This window comes from Hippoglossus hippoglossus, chromosome 17, assembly GCF_009819705.1.
Source record: "Hippoglossus hippoglossus isolate fHipHip1 chromosome 17, fHipHip1.pri, whole genome shotgun sequence".
NCBI classification, from domain to species: Eukaryota; Metazoa; Chordata; class Actinopteri; order Pleuronectiformes; family Pleuronectidae; genus Hippoglossus; species Hippoglossus hippoglossus.
The window spans coordinates 17,261,907-17,281,907 of record NC_047167.1 but is presented as its reverse complement, the minus strand read 5'-3'; the positions used below and the strand labels follow the sequence as shown (position 1 = coordinate 17,281,907).

General features: G+C 40.6%; 3 protein-coding genes and 1 long non-coding RNA gene across 8 annotated transcripts; 1 reads left to right on the top strand and 3 right to left on the bottom strand.

Moving 5' to 3' along the window:
* Positions 1–819: 819 nt before the first annotated feature.
* Positions 820–3,295, bottom strand: ift22 (intraflagellar transport 22 homolog (Chlamydomonas)). Its single transcript, XM_034612618.1, has 5 exons — positions 3,197–3,295; positions 2,155–2,237; positions 1,850–1,936; positions 1,389–1,591; positions 820–1,306 (listed from the first exon to the last, which is right to left on the bottom strand). The coding sequence occupies exons 1-5, from the start codon at positions 3,233–3,235 to the stop codon at positions 1,158–1,160; spliced, it is 561 nt and encodes a 186-aa protein (XP_034468509.1). The 5' UTR covers positions 3,236–3,295; the 3' UTR covers positions 820–1,157.
* A 301-nt stretch (positions 3,296–3,596) lies between these two features.
* Positions 3,597–10,446, top strand: LOC117777718 (outer dense fiber protein 2-like). 5 transcript variants are annotated; one of them, XM_034612602.1, is made up of 17 exons: positions 3,597–3,700; positions 4,622–4,796; positions 4,933–5,056; positions 5,183–5,314; positions 5,468–5,542; positions 6,080–6,151; positions 6,235–6,351; positions 6,448–6,633; positions 6,728–6,837; positions 6,957–7,092; positions 7,256–7,366; positions 7,785–7,889; positions 8,578–8,736; positions 9,127–9,227; positions 9,326–9,488; positions 9,830–9,955; positions 10,053–10,446. In XM_034612602.1, the coding sequence occupies exons 2-17, from the start codon at positions 4,633–4,635 to the stop codon at positions 10,224–10,226; spliced, it is 2,055 nt and encodes a 684-aa protein (XP_034468493.1). In that variant the 5' UTR covers positions 3,597–3,700; positions 4,622–4,632; the 3' UTR covers positions 10,227–10,446. The 5 variants fall into 5 exon arrangements, with proteins under 5 accessions (XP_034468493.1, XP_034468492.1, XP_034468496.1 ...); XM_034612601.1 differs by having other exon boundaries at positions 3,637–3,700; positions 4,625–4,796; XM_034612603.1 differs by having other exon boundaries at positions 3,655–3,704.
* A 308-nt stretch (positions 10,447–10,754) lies between these two features.
* On the bottom strand, positions 10,755–12,119 carry LOC117777728. Its single transcript, XR_004616653.1, has 2 exons — positions 11,278–12,119; positions 10,755–10,945 (listed from the first exon to the last, which is right to left on the bottom strand). It is a non-coding gene; the product is annotated as an uncharacterized LOC117777728 (long non-coding RNA).
* A 1,886-nt stretch (positions 12,120–14,005) lies between these two features.
* LOC117777723 (CCN family member 1-like) lies at positions 14,006–15,915 on the bottom strand. Its single transcript, XM_034612615.1, has 5 exons — positions 15,742–15,915; positions 15,428–15,641; positions 14,986–15,336; positions 14,627–14,832; positions 14,006–14,500 (listed from the first exon to the last, which is right to left on the bottom strand). Exons 1-5 carry the CDS (start codon positions 15,781–15,783, stop codon positions 14,210–14,212), a joined length of 1,104 nt encoding a protein of 367 aa, XP_034468506.1. The 5' UTR covers positions 15,784–15,915; the 3' UTR covers positions 14,006–14,209.
* Between the last annotated feature and the right edge of the window lie 4,086 nt (positions 15,916–20,001).

Here is a 20,001-nt window from a genome sequence, read left to right as displayed (position 1 = left end):
GTTGTTCATTATTGCCTTCCACTAGGTGCGCAACTGACATAGCAGCAGCGATTTTAACCACAGACCAATAATGCTACTACTAATAATAAGAATAATTCAATCTGAAGAGAACAGTTCATTATTAGAGCCATTTGTGAAATAGTTAAGAAGATTTTCTGTAGTGCTTGATTTGTTTATAATAATAATAAACTTTATTTATCTATCCCTTTTTAAAAAGAGAGTTTACAAAGTTCTTTGACAGCAAAGCAAGAAAAGTAAATATAAGATTAGCAGGAGGCAATGTGACAAGGAGGCCAGAAAAACATGTCATTTTTGTCTTTTGTTTATTCTATGTATTGTGTTATAAATAGCTTTTATTGTTATCTCAGTTTTTCAAATCAGTTTCATGGTTTCTCATTGTCTGCGTTTTGGTTTGATTGGTCTATTCTTGGCTCATCAGTCATTTGTGAAGCACTTGACAGGTGCTATACAGATAAAGTTTGATTGACTAAAAGATTCTGGAAATATTAAAGAAAAGCTTTGTGCTAGGATGTCAAAAGTTATGATAACAAAAACTTCATACACAAAAAAAGACTTGAATCTGACCTTGATGCATGATGACATAAACGTGTGTGCATATATAATCATAGTGTATCTTTCTCTAACTGGAATTTATAATTGTTCATGAACAGGAACTTCTCTTTACTCTAAAGTGAATCTTCCATGTTCCTTTCTCATATCTTATTTAAATATAAACCATCACAACTCGGACTTGTTATACTTTCATTGGAAGAGTTTTCCGCACTGAAAGTGTTTTTATTTCTTTTACAGGACGCCTTGAGGAATGATCTCGTGACCACAGAGATACTGATGTGGTTCTACATCGGAGAGCGCATTGGCAAAGGAGGCATTATTGGATATGAGGTCTGAATATTGAACATCATCCCATTCTCAACTACCTGCCCTAAATAAAAATAAACTGATTTATATATTTAAAAGACCATTTTGTGATCAAAAAACTTTATTTTTATTCACAAAAGCCAAAAAGTACATCTACCTGAAGTAAAATATATACATTTGAAGGGGGGTTTTGGAAATAACATGCACATCTATAAGACAGTTAGGGTTCATTAACATATCTTAGATTACATTTTTGTATAAAGCTGAATAAAAATGTACTATGTAAAGATGGACATCTCCTCTTGCTCTCGACTCTCTGACATTGCATTCACAACATTTCCCAAGTATCTGCAGAAGGTTTGCCTCACGTCCTCTGGCTCCTCCTCCAGGTTGGAGTGAATAAGTGACAGCCTGCTCAGATGTGAGGCTGCATCAAAAAGAAAGAATGTTAGTGGAGAAATGGTAATAACTCAAACAGCTCTGGTCTGAGAAGCCCGCAGCACAATCACCTAAAGGCAGGCGTTCGTCTTCTACTCCGCTGCCGGGTTTGTGGTGAGCTATGAGCAGGCACTGATTGTCCAGCAAACCCTGAGAGGAGATGAACATCGAATACCACGTCTCAATTTCTTTGAGGTGGCTCGGAACGTCAGGATTAAAAACGATCACCACGCCACTGGAGTCTTTCATGAGCGCAGGCCAGCAGGACTCAAATCTGGATATAGGATTAAAGAAAAGAGGACAAAGGCATGTTTCAACTCACACTGCTTTAAGTATTTTTATTATTATTATTCCACAGAGAGGCAGATAGGGTACTAAACAACCGGTGTTACGACCTCAAAAGCTCGATCACCTCAAGTCTTTAGACGGGTGTGTGGGATATTTAATAGATTTAAAGTAGTAATATGTCTTTTTAAAAAAGCACAAGATGGGATAGTCTAAAATCTAAACTTGTCAGTGATGTTTAACTCACTTGAAATCTCCAGAGCAGTCCCAGAGCTCCACCTCACATGTCTTGTTGTCACCACTGCCTTCAGGTTGTGATTCAAATTCCAGTATCCTGTGAAAACATTTAAATGTTTGTGTAACATGAGCAAGTCGCACCCTCTCATCACGTCAAGCCCAACAAGACGGGTTACAGCTAATAATCTAATTTACAAAATTTGAAAAACTCCCTTAAAACATATATTTGTATGTGCATCTTTTTGCTGATTTATACACATGGACAAAACTGTCTGTACCAGGTGTAAGAGGCAAGAAGGTTGAAACAGTTTGTACCTGACTCCCTGAGTAGGTCTGTATTCACCCCCCACATTTTCTGCTGTGTCCGAGAGAAAATTTGCAAGAACTGTTTTCCCACTCTGAAAGACATACACAGAGCATTACAAGAGAGAAGAACAATCAATAATCATATTAGCTGTGTGCTGGTAAAAAGGTCAAGGACTAGTTTTACTTCAGTTAACATTTGATTCTGAGACTGCTGAACACCCCATAGCAAAGCAACACACAATTTTACTTAAGTCGTAAGTTTTCTCCAAGTGCCAAAGCAATGAGGCGGAATGGTTTCTTTAAGTGTAATAATAATAAAACTTTGTAAGCAGAATTTTAGTGATGCAGCTGGTTGAGGTGTAGCTCATTTAAACTACTGTAAATACTACAAGGTAATATGTGTTGTAAAAGTCCAAAGTTAAATGTCTACATCGGAAATGTAGCGGAAATATAGATTAAAGCCGAGAAGAGTTGAAATCTTTGAATGCAAGCTTAAAAGTGTTTTGCCTAACATTCGAATAACTATAGATATTATTGTATTGCATCTAGGTTTTACGTTGTATTCACTTTTATCTGTCTGTTAATATCATTAGTGTGTGTTTTTTGTCTTTTTGATTCTATGTATTTGTTTTCATTGTTATCACAGTTTGATGGTTTCTGCATTTTGGTTTGTTTTGTCTCTTCTTGGCTCATCGGTCCGTTGTGAGGCACTTTGAGCCGCACTAACCTGTATGACAGGTGCTATACAAATAAAGTCTAATTGACTAAAAGATAATGGCTTCAAGAGAAGAACTGATCAAATAAAGTAAAGCAGTAAATATTTAGTTACCTCCCCCAGCTGCCTGCTTCTTTGTGAACATAAACACACGTGAAGCCAGTAACCACAGAAGACCTCCCACAGGATGGGGAGGTTTCAATGAGCATCGGGCTGAAGATGCCCTTTAAGCTAACGTAACATGTGCTAAACACAAAACAAAGCTACACAACAGTTCTACTCTTTAGTAACCAACACAACAGACTACATAACAAAGCCAGAAAGACGTTCACTCACCTCACTGGGACCAATAAAGAGTATTTTAGCTTTGAACATTTCCAGGAGCTTAGCATTAGCCGCCCAGCTAAGTTTGACTGCAGGCAAGCTGTGCACGCAAAACAAGTTAAATCACAACCCGTCACTTTTAGCTGAGCTCTTATCTAAAACAATAGTGTTGCGTGTTTCTCGGAGAATCGCGCAGTTAAGTCATAAATTACGAATAATCTTCGTAACTTGATGTAACCAGAGGATCGTCCTCCTCCAGGGGAAATCAACTTCCTCTTCGTTTCTATGGTTTCAACCAGCCTCTTCGTTTTCTCTCTGCCCATTGGCTGCTCGTCAGTGAAATCAAATTAACTCCCGCCTACTTTGTGCCCAAGGAACGAATCAGTAGCCCGCTCACAAGGAAGTGACGCAATGTGGTGCTTGAGCTAACCAATCCGGTTCGAGCTCCTGAGAGGAGGCGGGCTCTCCAGTCCGGAGCAGCGTTTTGTTCACAACCAACACAGAGCGAAGCTGGAAGTAGGTGATGTTTACTTATTCACTGGAATCGGTTTATGATCGATTACTGGGGTTTATGTCCAATAATCGAAGTGTTGCTGATTGGCTGCTGTCTGTAGTGTAGCAGGAGCGTCAGCAGCCGCTTGAGCTCTTCCTGTCTGTCGCTAAGGACTCAGCTGAGAGAGCTTGCTTGACGACACCGTCCTTCATGATATCATGCTAACAGGGCTAAAGGGATTGAGCTAAGTTTGAAAAGTCATAAAGGTTGAACTTACTCACTGTAAACTACTGTGTGTCTGTGTGTTGTGTCAGTGGTGAGAGGTATGTCCCCAGAGGATAAACTCCAAAGTCCCCCCTCTGGTTTCAGCTTCACCACAGAGGGCGTCACTTCCTCTGTTGTGATCATCCACATGATCACAAGAGGACAGCTCTTAACTGTTCTCTGTGTGAGAACTAATGTTGCCTTCATGTTGTTGTGTCAGTATTGATAGGTATGTCCCCAGAGGATAAACCCCAAAGTCCCCCCTCTGGTTTCAGCTTCACCACAGAGGGCAGAACTCTTGAGTTGTGATGATCCAGATTCCTCTAACTATCCTCTGTGTGAAAATTAATATTGCCTCTATGTTGTTGTGTCCATAGTGAGAGGTATGTCCCCAGAGGTTGAACCCCAAAACCCCCCTGGTTTCAGCTCTACCACAGCAGACCTCTTTCCGAGTTGTGATGATACAGATCGCTCTTAACTCTTCTCCTCTGTTTAAAAAAAGGCTGTTGTCTGTGTGTCAATAGTGGGAGGTACTGTATGTCCCCAGAGGATGAACCCCAAAACCCCTCCATTGTTCCAGCTCCACCCCAGCGGGCCTAACTCTTGAGTTGTGATCCACATCACTCTTAACAGTTCTCCTCTGTGTGAAAACTAATGTTGCCTTTATGTTGTTGTGTCAGTAGTGAGAGGGATGTCTCCAGAGGATGAACCCCAAAGTCCTGCCCGTGTCTTCGGCTCTACGGCAGAGGACCTCACAGCGAGTTGTGCGGAGCCAGATCGCTCTCAGGAGCTGGGGAGAAGAAGCAAGGCACGCAGCTGTCTCCAGACCAGACCCCCAGAGGATGACATCAGCTGGTGAGGTCCTTTGATGCAAGGACATTTAAATAACTAGATCCTAATCTGTCGGGCTAAACGTCCACTCCCCCGCCGCCTGAGTGATTTAGAGCATTTTCTCATCTTAAAGTTTTTCATCTTCCTGTTTTTCATTTAGTCGTGGAGCCTCTGCCAGTGGAACGAGCCCCTTCCTGAAAACACTGATGGACGCGGAAGCAGCTGCCAACTCTGCAGCCGTTCAACTCGTGTCTTTCAAAGATGCGATGGAGGATGAGTTTTCTGTACGTTTACTGCAGCTTGGCATCAAACGGGTTCAAACACGGGGGCCTCCATGTGGGGACACCAGAATAATATTATATTCATGACCCAATGGTGTAACTTCTGTTGTTATTTCTCTCTCAATTAAGGATTCAAGAAGGTCCGCCACGGACAAGCGGCGAGCTGCGAGGCAGAGAGGACTCCTGCTGGAGAAGTTGGTGGATTTCAGACGAATTAATAAATCGGTTCGACAGAAACTGAAGAAGCTGCAGGAAGCAGAGGTTTGTTACGACACCTTTTACACTAAATATTTCTCAGGGCGGTGACTCATTTGTTGCTCTTTACAACTGTAGTTGGTTAAGTGCACATCAGAAAATGAAAATTGCGCTAAAACAAGTTTTTTATTTAATTTTTTCAACTTTTGTTGTTTACAGGTTGATCGAATTGACGCCAACCAACACATTGAGATGTTAACGAAGAGGATAACACAGGCTGAAAGTGATAATGAGGTGTGTTTCATTATATTATTACTTTAAAGGGAAGAACTGTAAGTGGCAGTAAATTAAGCTTCGTGCTTTGGTTATTGTAGTTTTGTCTGTGAAATGTGTTTCTCTGTGAGCTGTGCACTGGTGTATGGAGGGTTCAGTTGGTAACAGCAGATAAAACTAGAAGTTACTTACATCCAATCAAACCAAACCAAATTGCACAAACTCTTAGATATTAGTCCTCTAAAGATGCATCAAGATCCATGAATTCAATCTGCAGGGAAATGTTAAAGTAAATGATCCATCTCTTTGTTTGAATCTACACCACAGGGTTTTTTCTTGGCCCATGTTTTCATGAATTTCTATTCAGTAGATTTTGTGTAAACCTGCTGACAAACAAACAGACAGGGGTGTAAACATAACCTCCCTCTGTAGTAGTAAATAATGTCAATGGCTGGTTTACCACACAGCCATATTGGTTGATTTTATAGCTGAAACTCATGACATAAGTGCATCTATTGTAGAGATTGACCGCACAGTTTTGTGATTTTCTTCCTGAAGCGTTTAAACAGCGATCTGACTGAGACAGAACGAAGATTCGTGGAGTTGATGGATCTGCGGAGACAAGAGCAGGTGGGTGTAGAGGAGTATCGATGTCCCTTCAGACTGATCAAATAACTGCATTTGAAAGCATCTGTCCACGCTGTTGTTCTCAGGAGAACGTGAAGACTGCCGCTCACGTGACAAAGTCCGTGGAGGCGACTCAGGCTCACCTGCAGGAGCAGCTACGCACCAAGGAAGCTGAGAACAATCGTCTGACTGCACAGCTGCGGGTATGAACAGCTCGGTGCTTTATCAGCCAAAGTTTCTCCAGACAAATGGGTTTTAAGAACATGTGTGACAGTCTACATCTTTGTGGTGTCTTCTAGACTCTGGAAAGAACCCGGACTGAGCAGAAGATGGAGATTAAAGATCTGAGAGGATCCGTCGCCGCTTTGAATGAGAAGGCAGCGAAGGACAAAGAATCTCTAAAGAAAGCCACACGAGCACAGAAACTGAGAGCCCAGAGATTTGAAGCTGCTGTAGATAAATGTTATGCACAGCTAAAGGAAAAGGTTTGAATTCAAGATATCAATTTTTTAAATTTCTCTTTCCAATCCATGGGCCTATTGTTCAACGTCAATGTTCTTATTCGTTGTTGGACTAAAGGATGCTCAGCTGGTCGATGCCCGTCTGGAAAGAGACTCCAGGAGACGGCAGAAGGAGCAGCAGACGGATGAGAAAGACAAGCTCCAGGCTCATGTAGAGCTATTAAAGAGGTTGGCTTTTTCCTCTTGTTACACACTCCTCCTCTTGTAGAACGCAGTGGAAATCAATACATGCATGTGCCAACTAACAGCTTTCACCGATGAATGTTGAATGCGCATCTCCGTTAAAGTCAAATCACGGAGTTGACAGCGAGGCTGCAGGAGGAGAGGGATGAGCTGACCGCGGCTCATGAAACCGTGATGCAACGTGTTGAAAAGCTCTGCGCTGAAAACGGAGACCTCCGCGTCAATAATGCAGCACTTGAGGTACAAACAGCTCGCACATGAGCCAAAGGCAAAAAACATGAATAAAAATGTGGTCCAGAATTGTTGCTAAACAGACATTTGACACAAGCATTAAAGTCAGTTGTCAAATAGTCCAACTTTAATGTTGTTCACTAAAGTGATTTTGGTGTTCTTGTGATCACAGGCATCAGTTTCTCGGTTGGAGCAGCAGCTGAATGATTGTGAGTCGACTCTGGTGGAGGAGAAGGTTGAGTCGCAGGAGAGGAAACATCAAGCTGAACAGTTTCAATATCAGGTGACCATTTGCTAAGTTATATTTTTTAAGAACTCTATTTTGTCTTTACTTTATTTATGTTGACCAACTTTAAAGGATTGAACAACTTCACACACACGTTTGAAAGCAAAATAGTAATTAAATCATTTTTAATGAAATTAAAAAGTATCATGCTTATTATGCTTAAATAAAAAGGCATATTAATTCCGGTTTGATTTTATAATGAATGCAAATCATGCCTTAACAGAAATTGAGGAGTGTTTTTAGGTGTTTATGATCCACAGTTGGTCATTTAAAGAAAAACCATCGGACATCTGGCCAGTGAACACAAAGCGACTGTAGTTTTAAACCTACAAACGATTTTGCCCTTTTCCCAAACAACAAACTAATCTCTTTATCTTTTCTAAAACTGGTCTATATATATATTTTTTTTTTCTAGGTCGCAGAACTTCAAGTTGAGCTCGATGAAATGAGGATAAAATATAAAAATATTTTAAGAGAGACGGAGAAGACAAGGGATGGGAAAGAAACAGAAGTTGACAGGGTGAGTCTCTTCTGCCTCTACACGTGTTCCCCTATATTATCTGAAATGTTTAAACTCTTCTAGCAAGCACTAATCCTTATGGCTACCAGTTGGTTCATTTAACAATATGGAATATTTTAGGGGATTATTTTCTTTGAATTTACACAGACATTTTCCGGAGTCTGCCTTTCACATATAAAGAACGCAGCAGGAGATTGTGCGGGTCAAACAAGAAAATGTATGAATATGTCGGAATATTCAGGCGAGGGGGGGCGTCTGGGTAGAGCAGCAGAAATCTGCAGAAATCACGTGTTTTTGTTTACAGCAGATCGACACCGGCCTTATCACCAAATGCTCTTGAATCTCTCTGTCTTTCCAAGTTGACGTCTCGGTCAGTGTCTTCAGACATTCTCCTGCTGTATTCTCACATGGTCTCACTCTGTCATTTTCCAGATAGGGGCCGGGTAGGAAAAGTTTTGGAGCAACTGACTCAGACATTTTCAGTCTCACACACGGCCGCTCTCAAAAATTTCAGGAAAATGTTCAGTGCATGTCTGAAAGCAGCTTGGGTATAATCAGCATGAATAACATATTATATGCATCTGTGAGTAGTCAGGGTTTTTACTGTGAGAGGTTTGATTAGCCTTTTTATTTTGTCTACTCCCAACGCTCCAATCCCTTCCACCACCTCCCTCCTCCGGGGCCCCAGGTGAGGCAGCAGCTCCAGGCCCGTGTGGACGAGCTGAAGCGTTACCCTGAGTTACTGAGTACAGCCGAGCAGAGTCTGTTTGAGAGCCAGGAGAACCTGCGAAGCTCAGAGGGGAAGTGCTCAGAAAAGTCAGAGTCCGTTAGCCAACTGCAGGTTAAGGTGTGCAACGCGAGCTGTGGTGGTCCCACAGTGAAAAACCCCAGTCACCTTGCCTACATCCGACCACTAGGCAGTAGTAAAACCTCCCGTGTCTGTCGGTGTATCTTGTTTTCTGGTGGTGCTGTGAGTTTTGATGATTGGGATGAATGAAAACACATCTCTGATTGCACTGGAAACATTTAGTGTGTAGCAGTTTGTAACTACAGACCAGTTTGTGTTTTTTCAATCCCCATCATCAGCAGTGTTGAACTGGTATTTTGAAAAAGTGTGTTTGGAAGTTTGTGTTTGTTTTTGAACCGTCACTTTATCCAGTTTTGCATGTGATTTTCTTTTTTCTTGTAACCAATGCAAATGATACCAAAATAGCTACTCTGAATTTTGCATCTACAGATGGGGGGTCAGACTAAATTGCTGAGATCATCGGTGGAGATGAAAGAATCCATTCATGAGGCCAACGTAAAACTACAAGAGAGAATTAATTCTGTTCAAAAGTAAGACGAACCTTTATGTCCAACAGATTAAAATACAGAAATTGCTTCAGCGTTATCTTTATTAAAGTGTTGTATTCCATGTGTGTGTGTGTTTGCAGGCAGATGGAGAGGCTGCAGCAGGAGAACCTGGAGCTCGTACGGAGGCTGGCAGATCAGGAGGAAACTCTGAGCTACAGCAACCGGCAGCTGGGTCAGCGCTCGACGGAGAGTCAGGCCCTCAGCCGGCAGCTGGAGGCGGCATTATCAGATGTTCAACAACAGGTGCAGCTCACACACAGTCTCACTGGCACCATGTATTATTAAGAAAGCCGACAAAGCATCAAGTGCTTTATTATTCTTATCTGTCGGTATCTTGTGTGTCTACCAGATTGTTTCAAAATGTCGTCAGCTGACCAGGTGGTTTTTATCATTGTCAACAGGGCAGGTGCAGCTGAACAGTCAAAATAAAACATTGTTGAAGAGCATCTACAACAATGCAAATGTTCAGATTTAAGTGTTTGACAGAATCTTACCTTAGTTTTAAACTTTAAAGAAATGTATAAAGCGTATAATCAAGTCTGATTCCCTTTATCCAATAATTGAAAGTTTTGTCACATTTCCAGGTCCAAAAAGTAAAAGACCAGACTGTTTCCCGAGAGGAGAGTCTTCAGACTAAAATCCTGCAGCTGGAAGCAGAGAAGAGCAAAAGAGACAAAGAGCTGAGTCTTCTTCGCCAGAGAAAACTGACTGTGAGTGTTGTTCCAATTTCTTATAACATATAACACAATTGAATGTGGTGGTGTGATCTGATTGATTGTTTTGTATTTTCTCTCTCTGACTGTTTAGGCAGAGCGACAGTTTGATGTGCGGCTGAAGGACCTGCAGCTCAGCCTCGACCAATCAGAGAGCCACAAACAAAGCATTCAGAACTACGTCGACTTCCTGAAAAACTCCTATAAGACCATGTTTGATGAGGGACTGCAGACTTCTACTTTTACATCATCATATTTTCTAAAATAATTCAGGGCTCATAGTTTGACATTTTATTGTCTGTATTTATTTACGGATTTACTGTAAAATTTTATTTTTGAGGTTTTATTACCTCAAATAAGTAAAAACTACTGAACCAATTTCCATGAAACTTGGATGTCAGGTAAGAGCCAATAATATCTTGGTATGGATCCGAATCAGAGGGCGAAACCAGGAATATTTTTTTCCCTTTGTCTTTAATATTGCAAGATTTTCAACATTTCCATTGATTTCTCAGGGAATAATTAATGTATCTTAAAGACAAAATAGTCAGACATGTTCAGGGGACTGATATTTATGAGTTTGATAATAATATCAATAACATCCAAATAAAATCTGGATCTAGTGAACGTAAATGTTCGAGGAATGCACACTACTATGTGCCCTTCTAGTTTGAATCACTTTTAGAGGAAGTAAAAAGTTATTTATTTTATTGCTCTGGCTTTTCTTTAGATAACTACTTCTTTATTTAACTGATGATCTGTGGCTGTTTTGTTTTTTTTATCTCCCATGTCAGAGAAATCTGCTGCTGTTATGAGAGTTTTGTTTTATCTCATGTCCCAAGAAACTACAGAACATTTTCACTTGTGTATGCAAATCTTGGGCTTTGAGTTCTCGGTGCTACTGTCTCTTACTCCTGTACCTTAAGGAGCCAGTTGCACTAATGAAGTTAAAGACTTAACCAAAGCTTTACACTTGTCTCAGATTGTCTGTTTCAATGTTTCTTACTGACTTGTGTGAAGTTATTGAAAGTGTCCACAAACCCCATTCATTTGTTGGCAGTTGCCTAGTTGTTACAGCACAAGGTTGGATGAGTGTGCATCGATAACAGATCTTTGGTTTGTTGTAAGAGCCTTAAGAAATCCGCACATCGGTTTTGACAGAAAGTTAATTTGCCAACAATTTTGACTTTTGAAGAATTGCTAAAGTCATTTATCTCACAAAGTGTTTCCAGCTTTACAAATGTTGGGATTTACTGCTGGTCTGTTCTATTATGTATTACTTGGTTACCTTTGGGTTTAGACTGTTAATGAGATAAAACAAGTAATTTTTAGTTACTGAATGATTTCCTCAATTTCCACAACCTGAGATTTCTCAGATGACATCTAATAAATAAATATGTAAGGTGTTTCCAGCCGGTAGAGGCAAAGTGCCACTAGGTGGAACTGTTTAGTTAATCATCTTTTCTCCCCTATATAAGAATCTTATTTACATACACACAAGGTTCAGTGTCTGACATTATGTCTATTCTAGTGCAACTGGCTCCCAATAAGATATCTTTGCATTTTTTAAGTCGACATCTAACAATGGTTAATCAATACAATTTGTGCTATAAGAACAAATGTGTAGCTGAATATGCCCCAACCAAGTTTACATGTGGTAGAATAAAGCACATTTAACATGGTGCTTGAATGTGAATATACTTCCAGCTTTACTCCCATTGAATATTGTGTATTTGAACACTCTGATTTTGAGCCATGACACAGAAAATGCTCTTTTTACCGCCTCCCTGCTTGAGCATCATCTTGTATCCGTAGCAGCAGCAATAATAATAATAAGGAAGGTGTGATGTGTATTGAACGTGTCTATGTTGTTGTTTCTCACTTGCACTGAGATTAATTATTTAGAAAATCTATTAATTAACTGTCAGAAGTGAAGCTTGTGCCTTTAGGGCCTCAAAGATAATCACTGAGATTCAACACTGGAATATTTCCAAACCTCTGATGCTGGTTTGCGTTCATGCTTTTGTAATAGAAGTTGTTATATTACTGAGGCTCAGGGGCACAGAATCTGCTGCAGCACGATTTTGCCTAAAAGCCGAACAGGATCTTGTCGCTGCTTGATTTGTGGTCCCACACTGTGTCTATGGCAATAAACCACCAGGTCCAGACCGCTGTGAGGCCCTGCTGTGTCTCTGCAGCGGACGATTTCCCCCGGGTGAGCAGTGCTCCTCTCAAGTTCTCAAAGACAAAGCTCTATTGTGTTCTCTGTCAAGGGATGGAACCATTTCATCTGCGTGTGCGTCAGTAACCCTGTTTCCCCCCCTTCGCCCTTGTTCTCAGTCTTCTGGTTCTTGCCCGTTTACGCAACTTGTTGATCATACATTGGGAATTTGCTTTCTCTGCTTTTTTTTAAATTGGAAAATAAACTTACATCTGACATCTGGCAGTTTGGTTGGTCTCAGCATGAACGACACACCCTGAAGCTCATTTGCTCATTAGTATCAAATGAGTCAGATGACCCATTTATCTTTTGTGTTTTTTTAATCTATTCTGCAGAACTAATTATCAAAAACAAACAGAGGCTTCACTGTTGTATGAGTTCAAATTATTTCCTGAAGCTCAAATACAGTAACACGTTCAGATACTTGCTGTATACAGTAAATTACTCCTGGATATTTGCAACTTTTTTACTTTCTTTAAACTGCCTTTTAACTTGTATAACAATTCCCTTATTTCTGATGATTATATGACTATTTTATGAAGCACTTGGTTAATTTGAATTTTGCAAAGTGCTCTATAAATAAAGATTATTATTATTATTAGAATGAGCAATTTGCAGTTAATCACACTGATGTTTGAAAGATATCTAATTTCCGATTTAGGACCATGCATGCAGGATTATCCATTTTACACATATTAAACATATAGAAGAGTTCACATTATTTTCTGCCATAACTTCCTTCACCAAACAAAAGGCGGCAGCTCGCTCACAGCATCTGTCCCACAGCAGGAAAACCACTCTGAGGTTTACGTAACAGTCATTGGCCGAACTCCCCAGTGACATGGAGACATGTAGGTCTCTGCAGAAGTGGGTCGGACATATGCAGCTGACACAGTACAGCTCATTTCCTAATGACAACTGTAATAAAAGACCAACTAAGAAGTTCCAGTTCCAGCTGAAGTACGTTTTTACTTTTCTCTATAATATAAAATAATTGACTGTATTGGGCTTCCTTGTGTTTATTTGTGAAAAACTGAGTCATCGAAGTTATTCAGTCTTTTACATATAATACAGTTTTCCTGATCTTAGGTCATATTTCAACATTTTAAACACACAAGCAAATGCGGAGAAAATTATGCCAAACTAATATTACTGTACTGCACTGTGATTAAATATAGGAATGCATTAAGTAAAGTATGAAAAATCAAAGTGTCATAAATAAAATGAAAAAGTTCAGTTTATCAACATAAAACAAAGTAACATTATGTTATTTAAAAGCTGCCATAGTATTTACATCATTTCACGCAACATGTTGAATGTCCTGTCGGGGGGGCTCGAACATGTTTGTCAATAAAATAAAAGTGAAGAAAGAAAAGAATAAGAAGAATATAAATACAACGCTTCACAAGGAAGCAAATCGAAAGGCTCCAGTGTTATGAAGCAGAATAATGAACAACATCGTTCATTAAATTCATCCTGTCAGGTATCTGTCAGTCAATACTTGCAACACTATGCAACACTATGTCACTTTGACTGAGCAACAGCGCCCTCTGTAGACACACGTGTGGTGCTTCTATTGGGCACCATATCTGAGCGAGTCACTGGTTTTCGTGTGGAGATAAAAAATGAAGCTCTGACTGAACAGAAACACAACTGAACGGTGTATATTACCCATAATCCCTGGTTCCCTGAACCAGAAGAGTTGCTGCTGTAACAATTACACCAAACTCTGTTTAAAATTTGTCATAGTTTAAAAGTTTCCTCGCTGAATAATGGAGTTTTTTAATGGCTTTTTAAATGATCCAAAGTTTGGCATTACTTACTAAAATTGCTGGGTCTAATTTTGTCAAATTACATCACACTCACTCACCAAAGTTACAGAGCAAGAACAGATGTTCAGGGTGTGGAGTGGGAATGGAAGCGGCACCATTATCCCTGCTCCAAATCAGTGAACCATCCAACTAGTTTAGAGGCTGCTGGGTAAAAAAGTTGCATAGTGTTGCTTTAATGGATGTTATAATGTTAAAATCTTAATGTATATCATTAAAAAGTCTGTGGCGGGCAGGTGTCTTTTCGTCACTGCTGGCGGAGCAGTTACACTTGCAAGACTGGATCATCGTCACCATTCTGCTGAAGGTTTCTCCATTTTGGCATCTGAAGCTCACGGGTATCGTCTGAGTCCGGTGCGGCCGGCAGCATCTCAGCCCCTCTGAGCACGACCCGCAGTATCTGGGCTGGAACTTTTTTAGGCTATGGCAACCTGCGTGGGACAGTTTTACAGGGCGGCCGGCCTTTTCCATGTGGTTGCACCTCTGACCTTTCTGTTAGAAGAAAGGGAGAAGATTTAGTTTTTTCGCAAAAGAATGCTAACTGTGCTGTAGCATGTAATGAAATAATCAAGCTGCGTCTAAGCTATAAAAACTTGATATAAAATATTTGGGGTGTACCTTCAATCTGACGGAGGTCCTTTGGTTGCGCGGGCGAACTTTACAGATGCGAGTCTCTTCCATGAGTTTGCACTGAGGATTGTTGTTGGTCAGCCTGGTGGACACTCTGGTGCCACTGGATTTGGAGCAGGCGGACCAGGCTGTGGTGTGAGACACACACTTGAATCCTCTGGCAGAGATGTGGCTCACTGGGTGACTCCTGAACGCTGATCAGTGGAAAATGCAAACATTTGAGATGACACAACACACAATTTGATGAAATTGTAAAAGATAATCACATAATGGCATTTGCATATATCCACATATGTAATTTCACACGTTTCCTTGGCTTCTTCTTAAAGCCTTCATCAATCACTCACCAGCTGTAAGCCCAGATTCTCCTCTCCACACAGGCGCCAGGTCATACTGGTTGGTTAAGTCGTTTTCAGACGTTCTGTATTTGCTGTCCTTCCTTCTGTGCTTCTTTCTCAGAGAAATCTCTGGCTTTGCTTCCTCGGGGCAGACTAGCTGTTCACAGCACCGTCCCAGCACCTTGACCCTGTCGGGTTTGGCACAACCCAGTTTGGGCAGCATGAGCTCACGAGGGCACAGAGAGACACATCCGACAGCGCCGTCCATGCAAGTGCACTGGTGTTTGCAGTTCAGACGGAAGATCTCTCCATTCTGGTGAATCTTGTTGTTGTACTCGCAAGTTCTTCCATCTGATTTAGCTGTTTGACAGAAACAGGAGTAGAGAGTCTTGAAATAATACGTTTAAATTGAGTGAATCGATTGAAAGAAACATTGAAAAAGAGAACAGACCTCGACAGATGCCTTTAGCAGAATCATATCCACCTCCGAAGTTGCACTCCAGTCCCTTCGTGTGGTCGCATGGCTGCGAGGTGCTGCAGTCTTCAAAAAGCTGCCGAACACAAGCCCTACAGCATCCACAACCGTCCAGCATGAGACTGACTCCGGGTGCACATGTGGGGACTTCAAGGGGACAATGACAGTCCTTTGGGCACGAGGCCGACACCTGAGGTGAGACACAAACATTTCCAATCAAGAGTTTTGCCCCTGAAAGCGACCATCAGCCCAAAACACAACAGATGAATGAACAGTGATTATTTCCTCACCAGTGTCATGCAGAGGATCCCGACAAAGATTTTCCACATCATCACAAGTTGAAGTTGTCTCTCACGAGTGAATAACCTTTCTGTCTATTTATTCTAATACCAGACCTGACGGCGAGTTGAAGAGTGCTGGCTCTTCCCATCTCCTTTTATACGCTCGGAAGAAGTGTCCTGAAACATATGATCGGAATTCTTCTCCCAGCGTCCTCCCATAAGCCCAAAAGAAGCCGCTCCTCCTCCTCCTCCTCCTCCTCCTCTCATTCAGTGAGCCAAGAACCACCCTGTCTGATTTCCATTCTGCCCTCCAATTCACCCATTTTCATATCTGTTCTATTATCCTAAAGGAAGCTCTTCCTACAATGAAGCAAACAAGTGTGTGTGTGTGTGTGTGTGTGTGTGTGTGTGTGTGTGTGTGTGTGTGTGTGTGTGTGTGTGTGTGTGTGTGTGTGTGTGTGTGTGTGTGTGTGTGTGTGTGTGTGTATTTTCGGAGGCTGATGCTGACATCCATATTAGGGAGTAAAACAATATGTCTGACGGCCCAAATCTGATATATGATGATATGGTCCCTAAGATGTGGTTATCAATCCTTCATGACAATAGAATATAATTGAGGCTTGATATTTTACAGTTTAACTATACACTTAATTTCAAATAACCATAATTAAAAAGAAAACACAAATACAACCAAATATATAGAACTTGAATTGAAAAGATAAATATAAATCCGTTTATGTAAAATATTTTCATCAATATGCATCTTTTACCTTTGGTTATTTTTTTGACTCAAAATCTTGATATTACAATATAATAAAAGAATAAATTGGCAGCATAAATGCTAATATAGAATTGTGCGTTTTATTAATTCAGTCTTGGTTAAAATCCATTTTAAAAAAAAATTCTGCTTTATATGTTGGGTTAAAAGCCTTTTCTGTTTATTTAGCTGTTTTTATGTTGGGTTCTTTTGTATAGAAACAATGTGTTTGTCTTTCTTCTCCTCCATGCTTTTTTTATATGAAAGACATTTTAACCTCGATTGGACTTTTCCTGGTTATATCAAGTAAGCAGGAATAAAAGAATGACTTCTGGAGGTACAGTAGTACTAACTGGTTTTGTTAAGGCCAAAAAAGAAAAAAGAAAAAGTGAGAATAACATTAAAACCTGAAATATTTCATCATCAGCCTCTATACACGTGAGAGCAGCCCCACACAGGACTCAACATCGGGGCACCACAAGTTCTGATATAAATATTGAAGAGAAGCTACATATTTCTATGACCAATTGTATTTCTATCTCAGACGAAACGTGTTTAGACTGCCGCCCCTTGTCTTGGCCGAGCGTTTGTGTTTTTTCTAACTTTGCGTGCATGCAAATTCACAGAATCCTTTAGGGTGTGCGTGGATCAGAGTTTGCTCGGATTTAATATTGAATGTCTCGGTATCCTTTGTTTGTTCTGAATGAGAAACATGCACACACAGAAACAAGAAAGCAAAAAGAAAACTTGAGCGACGCCTGCGGCAACATTCCTCACAGGATGAACATTGCAGGTCTCTTTGAAACAGCTGCCAGGATAAAAAAGCATCTTCTTTTATCCACATCAAAGAACAATGAAAACTATCAGGGAAAGAAAAGAAAAAAAATGTTCCTTTCATTACAACCTGTGTGAACAAGAGGCCGACCAGGGAACACTGGCACATGCCCCTTCTTATCTAACTGAGGTTCCAGAGCCAGTTTGAGTCAGAGCCAGCTCAGGCAGATGAGGAGGCGAACATGCGTGAGCTCGGGTGCATCCACTGATTCCTGGAAATCACTGACTGTTGTGTTGTGGGACTGGAAACTTTTCCCTCCTGTGATATAAAGAATTTGCAGAACCGTAGATGACAGAACATGGAGCTGGAGGACCTGGAAAGGATTTCATGTTAAGCACTCAACTCCCACAGAGCAGCATGTGAATGTTTCTTCAAATTATATTAATGTTAATGTTAATATAAGGATAAAAAGGGTTTGCTTTGGCATGGTAGAGGTTTACCAAACTAGGATTTTAAGGTGAGCTATTGGGCGCTAACAGGTGATTAGCAGGTGCTAGCAGGTTAGCTAGCAGGCATCCACATGCAGGCACTTACAAAAATGAAATGCCAGTGTCAGATTCTATATGTTTGAGCTTTCAGAAAACTTGGAGACGTGATGTGATCCAATGAATGAATTTCTGATATGGCAAGTCAGGAAGCTGTGTGCTAAGTTTAGCATAAAAACTAGAAGCTAGCAAACAGCAAGATCTCTCTGGTAATTTTACGATCTGGAAAGTTGGACCAGTAAAAAAGAAAAAGATTTGGCAAAAATGTTATCACAAATCTTTGTAAAAACATGATTCCACAGGCTCAGCAAACCTAAAATAGCTAGCCAGCATGGAAAATGCTATCGGCTAGCTCTATTCAGTCAAAGGTGTTCCCTGGGCTTCTTTCTGCACTGGCCTTTTAAGGTTGAACTGTTTTTTATAGACTAAAGATTAAGGGCAGGGGGAGACAGTATGTTCGCTAATTTCATAAATTAAAAAAAGTGTCAACAAAATGAAAGTCACATAGATTAAATTTGCCCACTGAAGGCATCTTTCTGGGAAGTTTTAAATGCTGCATCTTGCAAGTAATTGTTCCTGTTTGATGTTTTGCCAAGAAACAGTTACATCATTTAGGCCAAAAACCACAACAATTGTTTCTACTTTGTAGATTAAACAACGAAACAGCTTTGAGTTGAAGAAGTGGTGGCTAATAGTGGTATAAACCATATAACTCTTGGAAAGAAAACAAATGTATAATGTTTCAAATAAGAATGAAACATTAATGAATTAAAAGACCACATTTGACGTGTTTTCTTTCATCTTGCTGCCAAGTTCCTGTGGTCATCCATTGCAACTGTAAAGCTGGATTTACTTATTTTATAAGAGACGTTATGCAACATCAAATTACCCATCCTGGAGATTATCCCATCAGGAAGACAAGGCCTTTGTTGTCTTTGTTATCCCCTTATACTCGATACTGTGAGCCAACCTACTGTAATTACATTAGTCCACATGTAGTTGTAGTTAATTGCATGGCCCTTGGAATTGAAGATGACATTTAATGGGATGTGGAGACGGTGGGTGGGCAGATGGTCGAGATGATGACCAGTTGGAGAAAAGAAGAAAAACATGTCAACAGGTAATTTTGTGATTATGTAAAGATTCATGCTAAAATACAAATGCAAAAAAAAAGAGAGAAACAAAATATGGGATTCAAATTATGACTCCGAACCTCGGCTCTGTTACTCAGTGTAAAACCACAGTGGCTCTGAGAGAAGCTTGTTCTGGTTGTTATGTAGGAGCAGGTCATACTCTGTGGCACAGACGGGGAAGTCTGTATGGAGCCGTCCAGATATGATTACAAATCCAGTTCATTACGTCATTTCTATAAATGATTCCCTTTGTCCGTCTTCCGTTCCCTGCAGAGCCCACTCCCGAGTCAGAACATTGTGTTTGTGTGAAAATCTCACTGCTGATTCGACATTTTTTCCAGGCTTCTGCTCTCTGCTGTTCGACTCGAATGAAGTGAATTACCATGTAGCCTTTCCTGGATATTGTTAGTTTCTGCGGACGCTTTGTAGCCATTTACCAAAAATGTTTCTCTTATGTAGAGAGGCTGATGTACGCACGGCCTGACCTTTTAACACCTGACATTTAAAGGGCATCGCTTCTGTTGTAATTCTCCCCCAGAAATTGCTGGGATGCATCAGCAGTCACGTAGATATCGGAGCCTGTATTTCCCCCTCTCTTTCAAACCATTATCATTACGCAGAAATAAACCCTCGAGGGCCAAATAGACGGACATGTGTCTGATTCAAAGTAAGTAAGGATAGCTCTCTGCTCGAAGATGGTGTTTTCCGGATACACAGTGCATATTACATTGCAGAACATGACAAAACAAGCCAGACAACAATCTCCTCAGGGAGCAACTGTCCTCAAACAGATCTGGGTGTATCATGATCAGAGGGAAGAGAAAATCTTGTTTTGAAATTTGACAATTTACTGGATTGTGACTTGTGCTCTGACATTGTTTACAGAAACTACTAACTGTGTGACAGCTGCTTTCCTTCTAATATCGAATGCCAGCACACGCCATGACCTTCCAGCTTCATTTGTAGATCAATAAACACGGTGAACCACACAAATCAATGTTGAGCCGTGACTGGTGAGTCAAAACCAGGAACTAGAAAAGCCCATTTAGGCTGATAATG

Coding starts and splice junctions, on each gene's coding strand:
- ift22 (XM_034612618.1), bottom strand. CDS start 3,235: ATGTTCAAAGCTAAAATACTCTTTATTGGTCCCAGTGAG. Junction 1,937..2,154: donor AGACCTACTCAGGGAGTCAG/GTACAAACTGTT, acceptor ATGTTTTCACAG/GATACTGGAATTTGAATCAC. Junction 1,592..1,849: donor GACTGCTCTGGAGATTTCAA/GTGAGTTAAACA, acceptor TCCTATATCCAG/ATTTGAGTCCTGCTGGCCTG.
- LOC117777723 (XM_034612615.1), bottom strand. CDS start 15,783: ATGATGTGGAAAATCTTTGTCGGGATCCTCTGCATGACACTG. Junction 14,833..14,985: donor AGAATCTGGGCTTACAGCTG/GTGAGTGATTGA, acceptor TCCACTGATCAG/CGTTCAGGAGTCACCCAGTG. Junction 14,501..14,626: donor GGACCTCCGTCAGATTGAAG/GTACACCCCAAA, acceptor TTCTTCTAACAG/AAAGGTCAGAGGTGCAACCA.
- LOC117777718 (XM_034612601.1), top strand. Junction 9,228..9,325: donor AGAATTAATTCTGTTCAAAA/GTAAGACGAACC, acceptor GTGTGTTTGCAG/GCAGATGGAGAGGCTGCAGC. Junction 9,956..10,052: donor TTCGCCAGAGAAAACTGACT/GTGAGTGTTGTT, acceptor CTGACTGTTTAG/GCAGAGCGACAGTTTGATGT.